This window comes from Colossoma macropomum, unplaced genomic scaffold, assembly GCF_904425465.1.
Source record: "Colossoma macropomum unplaced genomic scaffold, Colossoma_macropomum, whole genome shotgun sequence".
Lineage (NCBI taxonomy): Eukaryota > Metazoa > Chordata > Actinopteri > Characiformes > Serrasalmidae > Colossoma > Colossoma macropomum.
The window spans coordinates 228,742-247,500 of record NW_023495296.1 but is presented as its reverse complement, the minus strand read 5'-3'; the positions used below and the strand labels follow the sequence as shown (position 1 = coordinate 247,500).

The window sequence follows — 18,759 nt, the reverse complement described above, 5'->3', positions numbered from 1 at the left end:
GGTTGCATGTTGGTTGTACATTGATTGTACACTGGTTGGTTGTGTGTTGGTTGTTTGTTGGTTGCATGTTGGTTGTGTGTTGGTTGTGTGTTGGTTGTATGCTGGTTTGGAGTTCGGTGTTGGCCGTGGTGCTGCAGAGTGGGAGGGAATCCAGCGTATGGCAGGAGGCCCGTGCAGACGAGCCGGCCAGGAGGACTAATGAAGCCCGCTGAGATCTGCTCCAGCTCTCTCTGGACGCTCAGAGCTCTCCGGGTTTCGTCAGCTAATCATAGATTCATCAGAACAGCAACATGCACTTCAGAAGATCCAGCAGGTGCAAGCAGGATAACTGGAGCGATGAGCAGCAGCGAGGACGGGCGGCAGGCACAGAGAAGCCTCTGGAGGGTGGAGGCAGGTGTGGTTTAGAGGTCACCAGCAGGTGAAGATAAAGATGCACCTACAGTTGTTTCTTCAGAGGGTCTGCATGTGTTTACAGAGAGAGAGAGACGGATGAGAGAGGTGTGTGATGTGTGTTCTGCACCTGTGGAGCTCTGTGTTCTGCGTTCTGCATTCTGCCATTTGTGTTGTTTTGTCCTCGAACAGTGAACCCGCCTCCTGCCGTCGGCTGTGAAACACAAAGAGGGCTTCCTCTGTGTTTAGTGATCTGATCCCTCATCAGCTCCTTTCTTTTATCAGCTGATTTCCACATAAGGGAGCTCATTTGTGTGGCTGGTTCATTATGCAGAGACTAATCTCTGCCAGATCAGCTCCACTGCAGAGACTCAGGAGCTGCGTCCTCCTCCGAGTCTCAGAGAGGAGAACAATGAGGCTCTCGCCTCCTTTCTGCTCTGATCTCTGAGCTGCTGTGATGGACAGAGAAGGTTATAAAACAACAGACATATCGATTTTACAGTAACGTTTTAATTACCAAAGTGAGAGAGGAGAGGACAGACTCCGCCCACCACTCAGAGACAACACTGAGATAAGAGAAATAAACAGCACTGAAGGATTAAATAACACAGAGACAAAGAGTGAAGAAGAAAACACAAAAACACTTAAAGTCATGAAGGAAACAAAGTAAAGAATTAAATAAAAATGAAGTTCAAATTAAAATAAATTAAAAATGCAGGTAAAAAAATAAAATTGAAGACAAAAATTAAATTAAAAAAAATGAAAAACTGAAGTAAACAATGAAATGAACCTGGAGTAAAGACTGAAATAAAACTGAACAAATTAAATAATAAAGTAAACAATGAAGTAAAATTGGATGGAGGTTGAACTTAAATTTTAAAATTTAATTTTAGTATTAGTAAAAATAAAATGCAAATTGATTAATGAAGAAAACAGTAAATAAAGAATGTAAAATTAAATGAAAAGTAAATAATTAAATAAATATTAAAGTAAAAAAATTACAAAAAAGTAAACAAAAAGAAAAAAAATTACAGGGAAGAATTAAAATCAAATAAAAATTGAAATAAAAAAACAGAAAATTGACAAATTATGAAAAGACTGAAGTAAAAATTTAATGAAAAGATAAAATTAAGAGTGAAGAATACATAAAAAATGGATGCAAGTAAAATTTAAAAATAAAGCTGAAGAAAAATTTCACATAAAAATAAGATTAAAGTTGAAGTAAAACAAGTAAAATTGAAGTAAAATTGAAGTAAAGATTAACAATAAAGTAGAAATAGAATAAGGCTCAATGATTTAGCTTCATAACAGTTAATAATATTCAGTATCTGGACGCTGTTTAATCTGTGTTTATTAGAATATTCAGTCATTAGTAGTGTTCAGTATCTGACTGGACACTGTTTAATCTGTGTTTATTAGAATATTCAGTCATTAATAGTGTTCAGTATCTGACTGGACGCTGTTTAATCTGTGTTTATTAGAATATTCAGTCATTAATAGTGTTCAGTATTCGTGACTGGACGCTGTTTAATCTGTGTTTATTAGAATATTCAGTGATTAATAATGTTCAGTATTTGTGACTGGACACTGTTTAATCTGTGTTTATTAGAATATTCAGTGATTAATAGTGTTCAGTATTCGTGACTGGACACTGTTTAATCTGTGTTTATTAGAATATCCAGTGATTAATAGTGTTCAGTATCTGACTGGACACTGTTTAATCTGTGTTTATTAGAATATTCAGTCATTAATAGTGTTCAGTATCTGACTGGACGCTGTTTAATCTGTGTTTATTAGAATATTCAGTGATTAATAGTGTTCAGTATTCGTGACTGGACACTGTTTAATCTGTGTTTATTAGAATATTCAGTGATTAATAGTGTTCAGTATCTGACTGGACACTGTTTAATCTGTGTTTATTAGAATATTCAGTGATTAATAGTGTTCAGTATTTGTGACTGGACACTGTTTAATCTGTGTTTATTAGAATATTCAGTGATTAATAGTGTTCAGTATTTGTGACTGGACACTGTTTAATCTGTGTTTATTAGAATATTCAGTGATTAATAGTGTTCAGTATTCATGACTGGACACTGTTTAATCTGTGTTTATTAGAATATTCAGTGATTAATAGTGTTCAGTATCTGACTGGACACTGTTTAATCTGTGTTTATTAGAATATTCAGTGATTAATAGTGTTCAGTATCTGACTGGACGCTGTTTAATCTGTGTTTATTAGAATATTCAGTGATTAATAGTGTTCAGTATCTGACTGGACTCTGTTTTAAAGTGTTTTCTCAGTGCGGTTAATGTTCGGTCAGCGAATCTTAAATGTCAGAGCTCTTTAATGTTGCGCTCAGAGCTCTGTGAGCTGAGGCAGGACTGAGAGTGACCGGCGTGTCCAGCAGCTCTGAGCTGAGCGCTCTGTCTGCCAGCTCGTCTGGACGGAGCTCATAAACACCGCAGCGCCAGCAAACCCTCTGTGTAGTGTTTATAAGATAATAAATCCAGAGTAGCTGTCAGTGTGGTCAGTTTAGAACGCTCTACAGTCTGAAATCTGTTTTGCTATGGTATCCCAGGTCGTTGCTAAGGTGTTGCTAGGCCAATGCTATTGTATCCCAGGTGGTTGCTAAGGTAATGCTGTGCTGTTGCTACGGTATCCCAGGTGGTTGCTAAGTTGTTGCTAGACGAATTCTATGGTATCCCAGGTGGTTGCTAAAGTGTTGCTAGGCCATTGCTATTGTATCCCAGGTGGTTGCTAAGGTAATGCTGTGCTGTTGCTATGGTATCCCAGGTAGCTGTTCAAAAAATAAGCTGTGTGTTTTCTGTCATAGTGAAGCTGCTCTGGAATTCAGTTTTGGACGTCAGTGTAAGTTTTAAGTATTAAATATGGTTTTATCATTTTGCAGCTCTCTGAACACCAAAGCTGCACTGTAACTTTAACAGACATTTGTACTGAAAGCTACACTCAGCCTGTTAGCTGGTTAGCATCTCCTGATCTGGTTGTTAAAACAATAGAAGCCATATCGCCCCCTACACTTCCTGTAGTGTATTACGCTGTGTGCCTGTCTGCCTGTCTATCTGAAGCCTGTGGCAGCGCGACTCTGCGTTCACTGTGTTTATTCATGTTGTAATCAAAGGGTTCATCGCACAACGTCGCTTCAGAATCAAGGACAGGCTCAGAAGCAGCCGTCTGCAGTGCCGGAGTGTCTCTGCTCCTCTTTCATTTCTCTACCAGACTCTGACAGGCAGTTTAGAAAAGACTGCGTTTCAGTTTAGAATATAAACACACAGAACACAGAGCTCTTAATCTGTAACCTTCTGATTCAGCCCACTTTAGTTCACTCATCTTTTATCCCTGAGATTATTTCAACAAAAGCTGACGTCGCTGAGACACGTCAAATGCAGTGTGGTGAATTCTTCACTGTTCCAGATGAAGATAACGTCGCCGAGCGCTGCTACATCAGCAGTAAGGGCTCCAGAATGGGCTCTAGAGTGGTGTGTTCGTGTCGAATGCTGGTTTTTCAAGTTATCACTTTTTTAGTAGTTTGCAAAACTGATGTTAGCAATCAGTGTTGTTATTAGCATATATGCTAACACTGTCCCATTCCCATCCAATCATAAATTAACGGTGTTTTAACTGCTAGAATTACCACTTCATAAAGGGTTCTCTAAGGGAACAGCTGGGTAGGTAATGCTACCATTATTAGCATGTATGCTCACATCGTCTCATTTCCACCCCTCCGCACCGTAAACGACCCCTGTGCTGATGTGTCCAGGGTTATACCTGTGGGAAGTGGCTAGCTAGGCAGCTATCACTTACGTTATTAGCATGTATGCTAGCACCATCCCATCTCTGCCCACTGCACAATATTAAACTAACAGTTTGTTGATGTTGATTGATGCTTTTAAAATGTTGTCTTAGTAAACAGTTTGATAGTGAGTTAGCTGTCAGTAGTGTTATTAGCATGCTAGCGCTGTCTCATTGTGTTGATGTGTTGTGGCTCTTTGTCCAGAGTTTTATTACTGTGTGAAGATTCTGCTAATGCTAAGAGTTTGCTTTGTGAAGAGTTAGACACTGCTAATGTTATTAGCAGGTATGCACGGTCCCATCCCAGAGGAAAATGGGTCCCATGATGACACTTTGTAACGAGTGTGCTAAGATAGCGTCAGATTGCTGGGTAGCTCACACCAACATTATTATGCTAGCATAGCATTTTCGCTAACTCTGCTATCGGAGTATTGATGTTTCATTCCATATTGTTTAGAACTGTAACAGGTTTGCTAAGGTAACACTGTAGGTAGCTGATGCTAACATTATTGGAATGTATGCTAGCATCATCCCAATTCTGACGACACTATCGTGGTATGCTGATGTGCCGGTTCCTGTTGTTTGGCATTAGCATTATGCAATATGTCTGCTTATTACACACAATCGCTACATAGCTAATGCTAACATTATTAGCATGTATTCTAGCACCGTCACATTTTGGCTAACTCCCTATCAGAGTTGCTGTTTTTTAGAATCAGCACCTTGTAATGAGTTTGCTAAGGTAACACTGTAGGTGGCTGATGCTAAAAACATTAGCATGTATGCTAGCTCTGTCTCGGCGAGGCAGCACCACAAATTCCAGAAACAGCTAGTTCACTGACTCGGTGGCGAAGCGGTTGTGTCTTGTTTGAGGTTGCAGAAGTTCAAGATGAAAAACGTTCCTGTCTATCTTTGCAGCTCCTGAATAAATAAATAAATAAACAAACAAATAAATAAAGTGGTACATACCGGATGTGTGTTCAGAAGTGCAGGATTCGAGGGGAAATTTTCTACGTGCATCCATCAAAGAGATGCAGATATCAGAGAGTCCCTGCAGAGCAGGACGAGGCTGTTTGATGCTCTTTAAATTCTGCGTTAGTGAACATGCTCTTCCTGTAATGATGCAACGGTGAGTAACCTCAGCAGGACAGAGCGGAGCGGCTGCTGATAAACACCAAAACACACCGGTCTGTGGCTGAACGGCCGAGCAGGAGCCACCGCTGTACACACGGGTGATCCTCAGTGACAAACAGACGCACAAACAAACAAATAAACAGGTGCACCTTCGAGAATTAGCCGACAAAATATTTATGAACGCGTGGAAAAATGATACATTTCTGTGTGTAATATTTCCCCATATGTTTTAAAATGTATCTGGTTTATATGGCAGCATATTCTGAAATACATATTAGTGTTTGGAATGTATTTCAGCATCAACTGCAATGTGTTTGAAATAAATATATAAAAACACAATGCTTCTCCATATGGGTATCATCTCCACTACAATTTCCCAGAATCCTCGTTTTTAAAGCTCTGCTTCAGTGAAAACTCCACATGTAGTCAATCAGCCAAGTTTGGTGTCTGATGTTTAGCTTCTGTAGTCTTAGCACTGAAGCTACGAGGCTAATTTGGCTAACAGGTGATGGAAGCTCATACCTCACCAGTTAGCATGGCGCTAACTGCATGCCTGAATCATCACACACTCGCCTCGAACATGTTAGCGAAGTTGGCCTCCCTTTGTTGTCAGCTTCTTGTTCGAATTTTCCGCTCCACCTTAAATGGTGAAGTAGTTACATTCTGGCACCTCAACATTTAAGGTGGAATGGAAAATTCGAACGAGAGAGGCTGAATTCAGCTTTTGTGGCCTTGTTAAATAATCTGTAACAGGCTTTGCGTCGCTAGCGCAGCTTCCCTCGCTCAGCACTTCAGGCTAATTAGAAATCTGAGCTTCAGTCACACGGCCGGCGTGATCGGATTGGGAAAGAGAACGACCCGGAACGCCGCGGTGAGGAGAGAGAGGAGGAAGCGGAATGAGGAGACGAGCATGAGGCGCCAGCGATGTTTTTCATGCTCCGCCTCTCTCTGATTAAACACTCGTCAGGGTGAATATTTACACACATTGCTGATCTGTCTCCACTCGCCTGTCCTCCAGCTCTAATCAGTGATCACTGACTGAAAGGGAAGATGGGAAATGTAGTCTGATCGGCAGTGTAGAGCCACAAACTGCTGTAGGCTGAATGGGCGGGGCTAAACTGCTGTAGGCTGGGCAGATATATGTACATGTGTTGTTTTTGTGCCATCACAAAACGTGAGATGAAAACAGGCTGTTATTCATGTGCTGGGCGTAAGCGGCACATTTAGAAATGTTTACATACGACATCAAAGTCTCTAATTAAGTAAAGTGTGGTTTTCTCTGCCTCCGGCCCTTTAACAGCCCCTGATGTCTTCATTAAAGGCCGTGTTCCTCTGCCGCAGTGTCTGTCGCCCGGGTCGGACTCCTTCGCCCCGTCTCTGCTCCCAGTTCTCCGTCGTTCTCTAACAGCAGTGGTTCCTCACTCAGGCTGAGCTAATATTAAATATGTGGTTATTATCCTGTAGCCGTCCAGGCTGCTGTCCCAGATTCTGTCTGTGTGAGCGCGCCAGCATCTCCTGGCTTCAGAGACCCTTTACACATTCAGCTTCCTCCAGCCTGCAGGCTCCCCACCGAATTCACTCAGAAACAGCACAACGTCCTCCAGAACCTGCAGACACATCCGAGGGAGGCTGTAATAAAGGGCCAGCGTGGACACAAAATGTGGACGGGTCAAAATCACTTACAGCAGCTACATTTCCATCCACATTCTGAGCAAATTACAAGTGATAAAATTGTGTAAAAGAGGTTGTTTGTTTCTATCCAGCGCTCAGTGATAACATGCTGGTCATAATGACGTCTCCTGCAAACTATAATCGCTTTGGTTTTAGTGTTCTGATAATAAAAGGTTTATTCGTCATGTTTTCATCTCCAAATGAAAGGCAGAATGTTGAGAAAGTAGCAACCACTGCAACACCCTAGCAACCACTTGGGATATCGTAGCAATCGCTAACAACATCTCAGCAACCCCCTTGGATACCATAACCACAGCCTAGCAGTACCCTAGCAACCACCTGGAATATCATAGCAATGGCCCTGCAATACCCTAGCAACCACCTGGGATAACATAGCAACAGCCTAGCAAAATCTTAGCAACCACCTGAGACACCATAGCAACAGCCCAGCAATACCTTAGCAACGACCTGGGACACCAAAGCAACAGCCTTGCAGTGCCTTAGCAACCAGCTGCGATTACAGAGCAATTGCCTAACAACACCTCAGCTACTTTCAGTGTGAGTCAGTGATAAGACTGTATTGTGAGTGATTGTGGGTCGATTCTGTTGCTCCATTCATCATGAAATACTAACACAGTCTAAAGAGCAGCTGATGTTCTCAGATCATCTCAGAACATGGAGATACGAGGTTTTCTTACAACAGAGATCTGATCAGCCAGTCAGGGGCGTCTGAAGAAGCTGGTTATCAGGAGTAGACGGGCTGATTGTGGACAGAACTCCAGATCAGATCTCCAGAATCAGGGCCTCCAGTGATGAACCAGAGCTAGACCTTCACTCTCACTTAGTCCCAGAAGGTCCTGAGGTCTGAGGAGTCCTCCTCCTCCATCACGTCGTCACTGTCGGAACCAAACCTCACTTTTAATGTAGAACCTGAAAGTGGCTTTTACACCGTGGATGAACCTAAATGCTCCAGAATGACTTTGAGAAAAGTGTCCCATTCGGAGTTGAGAAGGTTTGTCCTTCTGGCCGTTTTGGAGACGATGTGGAAACAGTGACGTTGTCTGCGGTCGCAGCTCTGCAGTGTTTCACTCTAATGGTCTTCGTGGTGAAGACAGTTAAGTGGTCTTTCAGCACTGCTGTGTGAATTTCCTTCACAGAAAGTGTTGTTTATTTGGCTGGCGAGCGGCGTGAGATCTCACCGAGCCTCCATCAGCGGCTCCTTCACACCACTGTAGTCCTGCAGACTCAGTGACGTACATCACATCATCACCTGAGCTTCAGAGGAAAAGACTAACATACAGAATCAGTATAACGTAGTACTGTAATAACGTATCAGTGGTGCACTGAGTTCCTCTGAGAAGCTCCTCCATGTTTAATTATTTATTTAGTTATTTATTTGTTTATCTGTTCATTCGTTTGTTGTATTTTATTCCTTTATTTATGTATTTTGGTCTGTATCTGATTTCCTTGCTGTTTTTGGCAACATCCAGTCGCAGGTTGTGTGCGATTGGACGTCCGCGCTGCATTAGCATGTGTGAAATGATTATTCGGAGCTGGTGCATTGTGGGTGTTCTCTGTGTGATTAGAGGTGTCACTCTGGGCTCGGTGAGCTCCAGCTGGATCGTCTCTGAGAGGAACCCTCCTCTCTCAGCTCTGCTGGAGCGATACGGCTCAGATACGAACACCTCCATACGCAGAGACTCTCATCCTTAATGAGGCGGTTATCAGTGTTTCATACTGATCAGTCACTGTGATGAAGTCAGACACCGTCCTGCAGCAGAGCTACAACTAATTCATATTCCTACATCACATCAAGCAGAAACAGTTACGCTAATTACAGCAATCGCCCTCAACAGACTCCGCCCACAACGCATTCCCTAATGGGTGCTGCTGCTCACAGAGCGGCAGTAAACCATTGACTGATAGAGCGGATCACTGGCCTCAGCTGTTTTAGCATTACTAGCTAGCTAAGCTAACACTGTAGCCTACACCTCTAGCTGCTGTAGCACGGCTGAAGTTGCTCCAAGGTGCTCACTCATCAGCTAACAGAGTCAGTTCCTGTTCTGTGGCTGAATTTACTCTGAAGAGATCAACACTGTAGCCTACATCGCTAACTACTGTAGCTTGGCTGAAAGTTGCTCTGATGGGTTTGCTAACATCGCTAGCTGGTTAAATCAACACTGTAGCCTACACAACTGTTGTAGCTCGGCTGAGGAGACTTTCCAACATTCGTAACTATCTCAGCTAATATCCTAGCCTACACTATTGCTAGCATGGCTCAAGATGCTCAAGAAGTTTGCTAATGTTGCTAGCTAGCGAGTTAGTTAGCTGATACAGCTAACATAGTTACTGTTCCATGGCTGAATTTACTCTTTAAGAGATTTACTAGCACTGCTAGCTAGCTAGCTCACACTGTAGCCAACACCACCAGCTGAAGGAGATCTAATGAATTTGCTAACATTGTTAGCTAACTTGGTGCTGTAACTGACACTGCTAACTGCTGTAGCATTGCTGAAATCATACTGTGGAATGCACTACAGCACTAGCTTAGCTTAGCATAGCTTAATTTTTATAAGAGATTTGCTTACAATGTTAGCTAGCTAAGTTACCATGTAGCCCACACTGCTGGCTGCTGTAGGAGTTTTGCTAGCATTGCTAGATAAGCTAGCACGCTATCCTACATTGCTATCTACTGTAGCTTGGCTGAAGTTACACGGAGGGATTTGCGAATGTTGTTAGCCTGGCAGTGTGAGTGTATGTGTGGGTGTGTCTATCTGACTCTGACTCCGCCCCCTCGTTCCAGGTGATCACCTGCGCGTCTGCGCTCAGGGCCAAACCTGCTGCAGCGCGGAGATGGAGGATAAGCTGGGGCAGCGCAGTAAAGTGGAGTTGGAGGGAATGGTGGAGGAAACCAGCAGCACTCTGAGATCCACCTTCGTCTCCAGACACAAGAAGTTCGACGGTAAGAACCCGGTTCCTTCTCTCGCAGCGCTGTGGGCTGAAGGTGGAACGCTGACCTGAGGTCGATTCTGGAATTATCTGTTGACTTTCAGTGGCCGAGTGGAGACGCAGCGCAGGTCTGAATGTTCCTGTCAGCACAGCAGGTTTCTGGGCTGGTTGGAGAGTTTCAGGTTCCACTGTGGGACAAACGTGTAGAAGAAAAGCTTCAGAAAGATTTCATAATAAAAGTCAAGTGGTACGATTTCAGTGTCTGTTAGAACGCGGTTAGTGCTGCTCCTGAGCTTCTGGCCTGTGGTGTGGAGTGCAGTGGTCACCAGCTCTGGTTCTGGAGATCTGGAGATCTACTTTCATGTCAAATCCAGCTCCAACCACACCTGCTCTAGATAATGGATAACTTCTCCAGAGGTTCCTGAGTGTCTGATCAGACGCGTTAGCGCTGGGTAAAGCGTGGCAGGTTGGAACTGAATTCAGTTCCTGTAGATCTCCAGGAGGACAGCTGGAGAACACTTCCTTATGGTGTGGGTTCCTCTGCTGGTTTGTGGAGATCAGAAACAGCTGTAATGCTGGTTTGCATGAGCTGAATGTTTGTTTGGGTCAGCAGGTTTAAGCCTGTTCTAGTGGTCAGTGTGTTGGTTCTGCGGGCTTGTTTGGGTTCTCCTGTTCTAATAAACCTGTTTGAGGCCTTCAGAAAGCAGGTCAGTTAAACCAGGTGGAGTCACTCTGCAGCCCACATACGAGGAATCTGTCAGCAGCAGCTTCCTTTAGCGACAAAGCTAAGCGGCTAGCAGCCTCAAATAGCTGTGATAATAAATAAATAAATAAATAAACATACAAACAGTCATGTGCAGAAGTATGTGCACCCCCGGTCAAATGTCCATGCTATTGTTGATTTTCTGAGTCAAAATAAGTTTAATAACCTTTAATGCAGTTTCTGATTATTTACTGAATTTAACATTCTGGGGAAAAAAAAAAAAAAATGAAATACATTACTATGGCCTGTGCAAAAGTTATGGCACATTTTATGTTTAATTATTTTTTTATTGTTTTTATTACGATTTATTAAATTTTGTGTATATGTGTGTACAGTGTCACCAGTAGCCTCAAATTAGTTTAGCTACATTCCTTTTCCTGGGAGAAACGGAGCAAATGTGACCCTTTTTTAATGACATATGATCAGTTTAAGAGCCACCAATCACAGCGATCAATCAAATAATTCAAATATTCCATCCAAAGACAACTAATGTGTTTCTAATACCCTGTAATGCACATCAGGTGGCAGCATTACAGCTGAATACACTGCAGTAAACAGCACCGTTTATATGTTGGGATTTAAAATAAACAGAATGAAGAATAAAATCGCTGAAGGACAGCGGCAGAGTGACCCTAAATCAAACACACCTGCCTGTCCAGGTCCTGCAGCGCGGCGCGAGAGCCGAGCGGTGTGTTTTTGTGTTAGCGGCTTTACTGCAGCGATAAAGCCGGGCCGATAAGGCCGCTCTGCTTCCTGCCACAACATCGGCTCCTCAGAAAACACAAGCCGTGAAGTCTGATGGTGGCGTAAAGCTGTTTGACAGACGCCGTAGAGCATCTTTACAGCCTGAACATCACCCAGACGGAGCTCCACTCAGAGCAGCAGCCTCCGCCAGCAGCCAGGCTAAGAGGCTAGCAGCCTGAAACGGCAGCTAAAGGCTCATTAAAGGACAGCAGAATTGTGGAGGACGTGTTTTAGCAGAGTTTCGTGCGGCGTGGAGCTGCTGGAGACAGACGAGGCCGTTTGAGCCGCAGACGCAGGTTAGACGGCGAAATTCCACTAATGAGAAGAGACAGAGTAGCGGGAACGGCGCTAATAAACACTGAGGAACTCGAGGAAATCTAATTATGATATTTTTAATAAGGAGGTTTGTGCTGCGAAAAACATCTGTGCTTCTCCATGAGAACAGCAAAGAAACAGAACTCATCATAAGAATAATAATAATAATAATGATAATAATAATAATAATAATAATAATAATAATAATAATGATGATGATAATGATAATAATAATAATAATAATAATAATAATAACGATGATGATAACGAACTGTTGTTTAGTATCATTGTGCTAAGTTAGTGTGCTAATTTCTCTCGTTTTAATCAGAGCAGATTTACTGTAACACTGAGTTTCCGCCCATTCGGCCTACAGCAGTTTAGCCCTGTAAAGTGTGTATAAACTGTGAAGTGACAGTAATTTAGCGTAACATAATGCGATGTTAGGGTTGGAGGAGCGTGAAGGACCCGCTGAGTGATCTTCGGTGAAGATGGTGCTGATGTTGGTGGTCATTTCTGTCTGGACTTTGTGGAGTCGGACTGGGTTTGGTTTGGATGGTTGGACACAGCAGGATCCTCTACAGAGTTCTGCTGTACTTCATCCTCCAGTCCACAACTTTATCTCCATCACTCTCTCACACACACACACACACTCACTCTCTCTCTCACACACACACACACACACACACACACACACACACACACTCACACACACACACACACACACACACACACACACTCTCTCACACAGACACACACACACACACACACACACACACACTCGACTTCATCACCCTGATTGACGGTGCAGGTTTGACCCCTAATCCACAGAAAGCCCTCCGGCAGGGTTGGAGATCTATTGATCCGGACGCTGCTGCTCTCTCAGGTGGAGGGTCTTGGTCTGTGATGATTCTCCTCTGGACGGACGCCGTGCTGCACTCTGTATATGTTTCAGTGTCCTTTAGGTAGAGTCCGTTTAGCAGGTCAGCTGGTCCTGCAGCACCGCATGGCATCTGTTTCTGGGACTCGATAGCTTAGCAATGAAAACTAAAGCCTCAGGGTTAGAACCTTTTAATGGGTTCTATGATCTTTTGCAGGGACGTTTGGTGTCTGAACTTTTGCTCATTTAATTTTAACCTGTTGCTAAAAGGCTAATGTAGCTAGCTGGTAAGAGAAGCCTAAACCATTTGGCAGTTAGCATGGTGCTAAACTGCCTAAATCACTTGTGGAGGTGTTCAGTGTCTCTAACGGTCTTGATGATGTGGTTTCTGACTCTGTATGATTCACTGTATCTATAAACATGGGCTAAAGCACATTAGCATAGCTGAACACAGCAGCATTTAGTTTTCTACATGGCCGTATTTTGTCTACTTTTGGGACCACTGGCTGAAAATGCTCTAAGGGATATGCTAACGCTAACTGAGTGAAGGTCATGGCCTACAAGTCCAGCTACATGGCTTAAGCTGTTCTTTTCTGTCGCAAAATTGAGGCATTTAGAGATCAATGTTAGTTAACTACGTTAATGTCTTAGCCTACACCGCTAGCTGCTGTAGCATGGCTGAAGGTGCTCTAAGGAATTGTCTGATATGTGTGGCACATTACAGTCTAGACTAGTTACCCTGCTAAAATAGCCAGCATAGAGCAGCATGGCTGGTTACCAGCAAAACCAGCATATGCTGTGTTTTGATACTGGTGTGCTGGTCAACCATCATGACCATACTGGGGTGACCAGATGAACCAGGACCAGCATAGACTAGTTTAGACAAAAATGAAATGCTGGCTGGTCTGCACTTTTTTTTTTTTAGCAGGATAGTGACCTAAGAGTTTCTGAGGGAGGTCTGCTGTCCAGCTACTGTAGCGTGGCTGGAGTTTCTGAGGGAGGTCTGCTCTCCAGCTACTGTAGCGTGGCTGGAGTTTCTGAGGGAGGTCTGCTCTCCAGCTACTGTAGCGTGGCTGGAGTTTCTGAGGGAGGTCTGCTCTCCAGCTACCGTAGCATGGCTGGAGTTTCTGAGGGAGGTCTGCTCTCCAGCTACTGTAGCATTGCTGGAGTTTCTGAGGGAGGTCTGCTCTCCAGCTACCGTAGCATTGCTGGAGTTTCTGAGGGAGGTCTGCTCTCCAGCTACCATAGCATTGCTGGAGTTTCTGAGGGAGGTCTGCTCTCCAGCTACCGTAGCATTGCTGGAGTTTCTGAGGGAGGTCTGCTCTCCAGCTACTGTAGCATTGCTGGAGTTTCTGAGGGAGGTCTGCTCTCCAGCTACTGTAGCATTGCTGGAGTTTCTGAGGGAGGTCTGCTCTCCAGCTACTGTAGCATTGCTGGAGTTTCTGAGGAGGTCTGCTGTCCAGCTACTGTAGCATTGCTGGAGTTTCTGAGGGAGGTCTGCTCTCCAGCTACTGTAGCATGGCTGATGTTCTTTTTGTCGTGTGTTTAGCGATAGTCGTGCACGTACATCCAGAACTGACAGCTCCATGTATAATTGCTGCAGGTTCTCTGCGAGTCTGGTTTCCGTTCCTGATGGATGATCCTCCGTGTTTTCAGGCCTGTTTAGAAGCTCTTAAACTCCCACCGTTTGATTACCGCCCCGGCCTCGTGGGGTTGCTGTGTTTTGGGCCGCATTATCCACTAATCCTGATGCTGTTAGCGTCTTTGCGATGCTGTGGGATTAAGTCTGAATCACAGCACTTTCTCTCTCTCTCTCTCTCTCTCTCTCTCTCTCTCTCTCTCTTCGTCTATCTCCTCTAACAGCTCTTCAGACTCATTATGGGCTTTTTATGGTCATGTTGGGCAGCTTTGTGCGGCACGGCCCCCAGCTTTAAACTCCTGAACCGGCTGTGTGGGCCCATTAGCCAGCGCCGGCCTCTCGCTAATGCATTAGCCGCGCTGGCTGTGGCAGGAGCCGTAACCTCGCCCCTCTGCTTCCGCGGCCTGCTCTCTAACGGCCGGGCGGATGAGTAATACGCGCTTCTGAGCGCTAGACAAATACGGGCACTTTGCGTGGCGGCTCTGTGTGGGAAGAGCCGCTGAATCACAGCTGTTACCGATAGCCAGAAATCTCCTCAGGATTGATGACGACAGAGCCAAAGCTGCTCGCTGTTTCTGCTGGGTGTTTTTTCCCCACTGAAAAAAGAGAGAGAGAGAGAGAGAGAGAGAGAGAGAGAGAGAAAAATCGCCCTCGTTCTTTTTCTCTCACTTTTTTTTCTCCCTGCTATCAGCCACAACAACATATTTCAGCACATCGGGCATAACTCACTTTTTAATTTTCGAGCGCTTCCCCGCCGTGGGAGGACTCTGCTGTGATTCCACTACTGAGAGGTGTCAGCCGCTCTCTGTGGGAGTTCGGTGGGAAATTCTCACACCTTTAAAGAGAAACACTGAAAGAGATCCAAAGCCACATGTGTGTGTTTATCATCGCAAAATCACAGAATGAGAAAGTAATAAGTAATGAGTCTTTTTTTGTTTTTAATCTGCAGTAAATCTTCTCTCGGAGGATTAGCGCGTCCTACTGAGTCTGAAAAGTCGTAATAAAGTCCCAACGTCAATCTCCCGGAATATGTCGAAAAGTCCCAAAAGGACAGCGTAAGCAGATGCTGAAGTTCTTAGCGTGTCCAAAACCAGTTACGCAACCGCAAGTCTGCTGTTTCAGACCCGAAACCCCAAACCGCCCCCACCACCACCACCATGACCTGTCCTCAAACGTTCTGCCTGAAGATGAAGAGGGAGTGAAGTGGGGGATTAAAGCGGGATCAGCAGGGATACGACGCTAATGAACTTAACAAACTCCGCTCTGCCGCCAGAATCACTCAATTAACCCCTTTAGGACCAAAACCGTACGTTTACGCCACTGTTACAGCGATAGGCCAGTGAAACTCGGCGCTTGTTTGGCGTCGGGCGGGCTGTGGGTGAGTCAGCGCTTGTTTGGCGTCGCTGTGGGCGAGTCGGCGCTTGTTTGGCGTCGGGCTGTGGGGGAGTCGGCGGTTGTTTGCCGTTGGGCTGTGGGGGAGTCGGCGGTTGTTTGCCGTTGGGCTGTGGGCGAGTCGGTGGTTGTTTGCCGTTGGGCTGTGGGCAAGTCGGTGCTTGTTTGGCGTCAGGCTGTGGGCGAGTCGGCGGTTGTTTGCCGTTGGGCTGTGGGCGAGTCGGCGGTTGTTTGGCGTCGGGCTGTGGGCGAGTTGGCTGTTAGGTTAATGGAGGTTAGTATGGGGTTGTTGTGTCTTAGCCATGGAAAGGAGGCATGTGGACAGGAGTGACCTGCCTGCTGGTCCAGTGGCTGTGTGTTTGTGCCTTTCCTGCTGGTGCTAATAAAGAGCACCTCTCGTAGCAGAAATCACGGCCTCTCCTTCGTCTCCTCCTTCATCAGCACGCTTTGCAGATGGACGGTTTACAGTCTTCGGTGCAGATGGCAAAAATCATTACCGTTATCCTCTCAGACGGAGCCTGGAATCTCTCACTCTCCACAGCGTCTGAACCTTTTTGGATTCATCATTGCAGATCAGTCAGATTTATTGGCCTTAAGTCCTGTTATCAGTGCTCCTCTCAGCTTTCATTCAGCTGACTGACTAACATCAGAATAAGATTCCCAAAGTTAAAGAAGTGTTGTTTTCTATAGTAACAGTGTTCCTCTCTGTTCCATTCCATTATAGCCCACACAACGTTATTCTATTCAATTCTTTTCCAGTGAATTCAACTCCATGCTGTTCAGTTTGATTGTATTCCACTCTTCAATTCTATTCCATTCCTTTCTATTCTATTAACTTACATTATATCAGTCATTTCCATGTTATTCCATTCTAGTCTCTTCTATCCCAGCTAGTCCGGTTGAGGTGAAAAAGCGCCGTGGTAAATAACGGCGCTGTGAGTAATTTTCTAGAGTGCGGCTGCGTCTCTGAGAGGGAGTGACGCGCCGTCACAGCGCTAACATGCCGCCGTGATCCTCAGCCTCTGTTTTCCTGCTCTGTCTATGTGGTCGCTGATGTAACTGAGCGTTTTCCTTTTGTTAAAAGTCCTTCTTTGACACGTGAAGCAGAACCGCCGCTGTTTTTTCTTCTCCTTCAGAGCAACATGTCCAATTAGTGTGAGAGGAGTGGAGGAGTGTTTTTAACCGGCGGCGCTTCACTGAACATTTCCTTTTGGCAGCGGACCCACCAGGCTGGGCAGGATTAGCGCTAGCACAGTTGCACAAAGCAGCTTTTTTCATTTGGGCTTTGTTTTTCTGCTCTGTTTGTGCTGTGAACGGTTCTGCTCTTCACTGCGGCCTTTCAGGTAAAGGCTAACGCTAACTGACGCAATCCGCTCTCGCCGTACTGCAGCTCTTAATTAAAACATTCAGAGGGAGCGAAGGCAGAACTTCCCCGCTGAAACGCTGCTACCGTCGCCACTTTCTCTATTTCTCCTTCTTTTCGGTGGAAGATGTCTGAACATGCACACAGATCTTTGAAGCTGATTCCTTTTTTCCTTTCTTCATGTTTTCTCACGTTGGGAAGGAAGAAAGGAAGCCGTGGCGGGTACAGTAGGAGACGTTGCCGGCGATGTTTTTGCACGTTTCTGATGATAAAGATCAGAAAACAATCTCTCAGGTCCTCATTAGCTCTGCACATCCACCACCAGAGGATTTCAGCTGGAAAAAAAACATGCACAGTTTGTCAGAACAAGCTTTTATTTTGCAACCAGAAAAATCTGACGTTATCTGGAAAGTGGAACTGGGTCGGAGTTCAGGAGCATTGCTGGAGTTCAGTCTCAGAACAGCGCTGGCTAAACGTGGCTGGAGTTCAGCTTTAGTGCAGCGCTAGGGTAAAACGAGCTGCTTCTGCTGTGGCATGAAAATTACAGTAAAATGTAGAAACACACTTCTGTACATGCAGTGTTACGTCTTTAATATGTTACTGCTACTGAACTTTTCTGGAAAAGTTAATAAGCCCTTCCAGTATAAGCAGCCCAACAGACTCATTACAAAACTCCATTATTTATTATTTATGTCTACATTCCTGTAATTTCTCTTTGGATGATGATTCGATTCACTTTACATTTATTTTTACAGTGCTTTTTACCACGACTGTCGGCCCTTAATAAGCAAGCCAAGCGTAAAAAGACATCAGCACCTAATGGTTGCATATATAATGAGAACAGTAGAGGCCCTAGAACAGAGCCTTGTGGAACACAATGATACTTTTGTATTTACACTTTGCAAGCCAAGTATGAAAAGACAACAGTACAGAAGCATATGATGGGGTCCAAAAGTTCTCAGCTAACTGATAAAAATGCATCTAATTTGTATTCTTTTCTAATTTAATACAAAGCTTTTCATTACACTTCCTTTTATTAGTATAACAGTTTGGGTGAAAAGTAGAATCTTTTGAAATTTCAACATTTATTTCTTAGTATTTGGTGGTGTGTCCCTTTTTACTACAATAACAATGAGCATTCCAGCTACATGAACTCCACGGGTTTGTGTAAAAGTCTCTGATGAGCAGATAAAACCCACCTGAGAGTCGTCTGAACTCGAGCTTCACTGGAAGAGATCAGACTAAAATCACTCTGACCTTTTAGTACAAACAGCTCATCATGATCAACTCCACACATTTGAATAGTGAGTTATAAATAGTGCAGAATCTTCAGTGCTGTAGAGTGTTTGAGAAATGTTTTGACATCTTTGTTTGGGTTATTAGATCTTCAGTGTTTGTTCACGGGTTATTCTGATTAGGACTCTTCTGATTATTGTGTAGGTGGGGATGGTAGAGATCCTAGAACACAACCTTGTGGGACACCATGTATTACTTTTCTGTTTACAGACATTTGCAAGCCAAGTGTAAAAAGACAACAGCACATAACAGTAGCATTTATAATGGGAATAGTAGAGATCCTAGAACAGAGCCTTGTGGTACACCATGCATTTGTATGTACAGATGTTTTGCTATATAAATTTAGCACCAAATCTATCAGCCTTGTTCAGAGGACAATCAGAGATTGTTCACTTGTGTCTCAGGACTAAATCCT

At 44.3% G+C, this 18,759-nt stretch overlaps 1 protein-coding gene across 1 annotated transcript in view; it reads left to right on the top strand.

Annotated features, from left to right (window-relative positions):
* LOC118801657 (glypican-6-like) overlaps nt 1–18,759 on the top strand; it is a 226,642-nt gene that overhangs the window by 29,933 nt on the left and 177,950 nt on the right. Inside the window, exon 2 of the mRNA XM_036562019.1 lies at nt 9,810–9,968. Coding sequence (XP_036417912.1) covers nt 9,810–9,968 — 159 coding nt within the window. The remainder of the gene's footprint in view (nt 1–9,809; nt 9,969–18,759) is intronic.